Raw genomic sequence first — 2,408 nt, forward strand, 5'->3', positions numbered from 1 at the left:
TGCCCTCCCCGCCCATCTCGCCCCAGCCGTCCCACTTCCTGAGCGAAATCAATCATGTTCATGGGAACCCCGACATGCACCACATGCCGAACGGCAGGATGGTCAATCCCCAGCCCGAATGCCGACGTGGCCATGATATATGCCAGGTCCCCGTCCCTCCATCACTGTAATGCATCGGCCTTCTCGTCCACGCTGCCCAAGGTGGAATAGTAGAGGGGCGCGGTAATCGCCTGCGCTACGTCCAGGGCGGTGTTTTTGGTCCCACAGTAAATAATGGCTTGCTCATCAGGTTGCATCTGCGTGATTAGGGTCTAAATGTGCAGGATTGCAAACTCTGGCAGGAACTGCTGGCGGGCCGCGGACCGCAACACTTCATACCAGAGATCGCGGCGCGTGGTGCGACTGCGGACCATGCGGGCACCGCGGAGGAGCATGGCTTGCTGAAATCAATCGATCAGCGAGGGCGGCATCATTGCCATTAAAAAGACTATCTGGCATTTAAGCTCGCGGAGCAATGGCAGTAGGCCTATTGCTGGGCAGTAGTCAAGAGCTGTAACAGCAAGATAGCACTTGTCAAACACCACCTGGTCCAACTCGTTGGCAATGGCAAGGCAGTTAAGGAATTCCTGGAAGGGTGGGCGGACGGCCTGTTTAACAGCAACTATAATCAGCGGGCACGAGTGTAACTGCTTGGGGCGGGATTTGGCTTCCCAGACATGGGCCTTGAGATTGGCCTCATGGCACTGGCGCTGCATCTCCACCTTTAAAACCACCAGAGGCAGGATCAGGACCATGGTGCCAGCCCCCGGGAGCTGGCAGGGGAGCAGATATAAAAGACTTTTCCCCTCGCTGGTCCGCAGGATAGCCAGCACCTGGCCATCCCCGTTAATCACATGTCCCACGGCCCGTTCCTGTTCAGTGGATTGGTAGGTGGCATCATCTCCATACATCCGCTCCAGGACCGTCCGCGCCTCCGCCATGCGCCAGCGCCGGCGGTTGCGGGCGGGGGCCCTGCATCGCGCGACGCGCTGCGTGATGGGACTTTCCTGCTCCTCACTCCAGCGTCGCTTAAACAGGGGATGGCAGGCAGATGATAACAGGCTGCACGGGCTGGACAGGCGATCCGGCCGAGGCATGTCAGCCCACTCCCACCCGGTCGTCAGTCCATGCTGCGAGCCACGGGATGGCGTTGCGGGCATGGGGACGATTGGGCGTCGCACCGGGCTTTTCACCCACAGTTAAAAATTTACCGGATCCCGGACCAGCTGGTGCCAGAGCTGGCTGACTTGGTGGAATTCCTGGAGTCCTGCATCAGTCAGGCCGGCGTGGAAATTTACCATCCCCCCATAGGCTTGGTTGCCAGTATGGGGGGTATGGCTGGCCTGCCAGTGCATGGCCTCTATTAGACTGCCCAGGATTGGATCCTCTGCCTCCTCCTCCTCCTCCACCCCCTCTCCCTCTTCTAGTAGCAGGTTGGCGTGTGCCGCGGCAAACTTCCACCAGGCAATCCCGATGGTAATCTAGTGCCATGCCTGGATATGGATGTGCTTGCCCAGGAGCTGCTTCCTAGTCTACACCACGATCCGCGTCATGCTATCTTCATGCCACGGGCCCTTCCTGGCGGAGAAGACATACTTGGAGACCGCGTGGGGGGCCTGGCTTTAGTGGTGGAGGAACTCGCGGAATGGCTGGATCAGGGCCAGGTACTGCGCCAGCAGCTGCGCGACCTCCAGGAGGAGGAACCAGACGGGCCACCAGGATGCATTGCTTTAGTAGTGGTTCTTGTGGTAGCTAAGGATAAAGAGCATCTGCCTGTCATGCAGGAAGATGTCTCGCGTGGCGCGCGTTAAGTTCTTCCACCGCAGGGCAATGAACTTGGTGCGGCGGCCTTGTTGCCCGGACCCAAGGAAGATCAGGACTAGCATTGCCTGAAGGAACTGCTGCACGGCATCCTTGTATTGCTGCGTGGTCTGCCCACAGACCCCCCATGCGCCTTTTACTGCCCTTGGTTGAAAGAATGTGTTAAACAGGACCAGGGTCCTTCCCACCCATGTTACTAGCCATTGCCGCAGCGGGTCCAGGTAGCTACTATTGCGGGTGTTGGTGAGAAAAGACTGTCCCAGGGAGTTCGCGTCCCAGTTGTCGACCAGCCGAGATAGGTCCAGCATGGGGATCTCCTCTGCCGGACTCGACCACCCACTAAGGCAGAGCTCGTCTGTTAAGATCTGCTACGCCTGCGCCAACCCTTGGAAGATAATAGTGCAAAGATCAGTCAGGCCGAAAATCACATCTACCTAGACTAACGTCTCCCCATCCACATGCCAACGGAGTTGAGCGGGCGGCACCTCCTGTCAGCCAATCAAGAATCCCAGCAGTCAGTTTTCCAAGAGTTTAGCAACGGGCCCGTC

At 58.3% G+C, this 2,408-nt stretch overlaps 2 protein-coding genes across 2 annotated transcripts; both read right to left on the minus strand.

Annotated features, from left to right (window-relative positions):
• Nucleotides 1-1,023, minus strand: BDV14DRAFT_186381 (uncharacterized protein). Its single transcript, XM_073770805.1, has 2 exons — nt 489-1,023; nt 1-440 (listed from the first exon to the last, which is right to left on the minus strand). The coding sequence occupies exons 1-2, from the start codon at nt 978-980 to the stop codon at nt 312-314; spliced, it is 621 nt and encodes a 206-aa protein (XP_073621578.1). The 5' UTR covers nt 981-1,023; the 3' UTR covers nt 1-311.
• Nucleotides 1,024-1,769: 746 nt separating this feature from the next.
• BDV14DRAFT_206516 (uncharacterized protein) lies at nt 1,770-2,168 on the minus strand (the record flags this gene model as incomplete). Its single annotated transcript, XM_073774923.1, has 1 exon — nt 1,770-2,168. One exon carries the CDS (start codon nt 2,166-2,168, stop codon nt 1,770-1,772), a length of 399 nt encoding a protein of 132 aa, XP_073621579.1.
• Nucleotides 2,169-2,408: the final 240 nt, after the last annotated feature.

Source organism: Aspergillus stella-maris (assembly GCF_047715825.1).
Source record: "Aspergillus stella-maris strain CBS 113639 unplaced genomic scaffold BDV14scaffold_214, whole genome shotgun sequence".
Taxonomy (NCBI): domain Eukaryota; kingdom Fungi; phylum Ascomycota; class Eurotiomycetes; order Eurotiales; family Aspergillaceae; genus Aspergillus; species Aspergillus stella-maris.

What these genes read in the sequence shown, in the direction of transcription:
- BDV14DRAFT_186381 (XM_073770805.1), bottom strand. Translation starts at nt 980, where the DNA reads ATGGCGGAGGCGCGGACGGTCCTGGAGCGGATGTATGGAGATGATGCC. An exon ending in GCGAGCTTAAATGCCAGATA is followed by an intron (nt 441 to 488) that starts GTCTTTTTAATG and finishes GATTGATTTCAG; the next exon opens with CAAGCCATGCTCCTCCGCGG.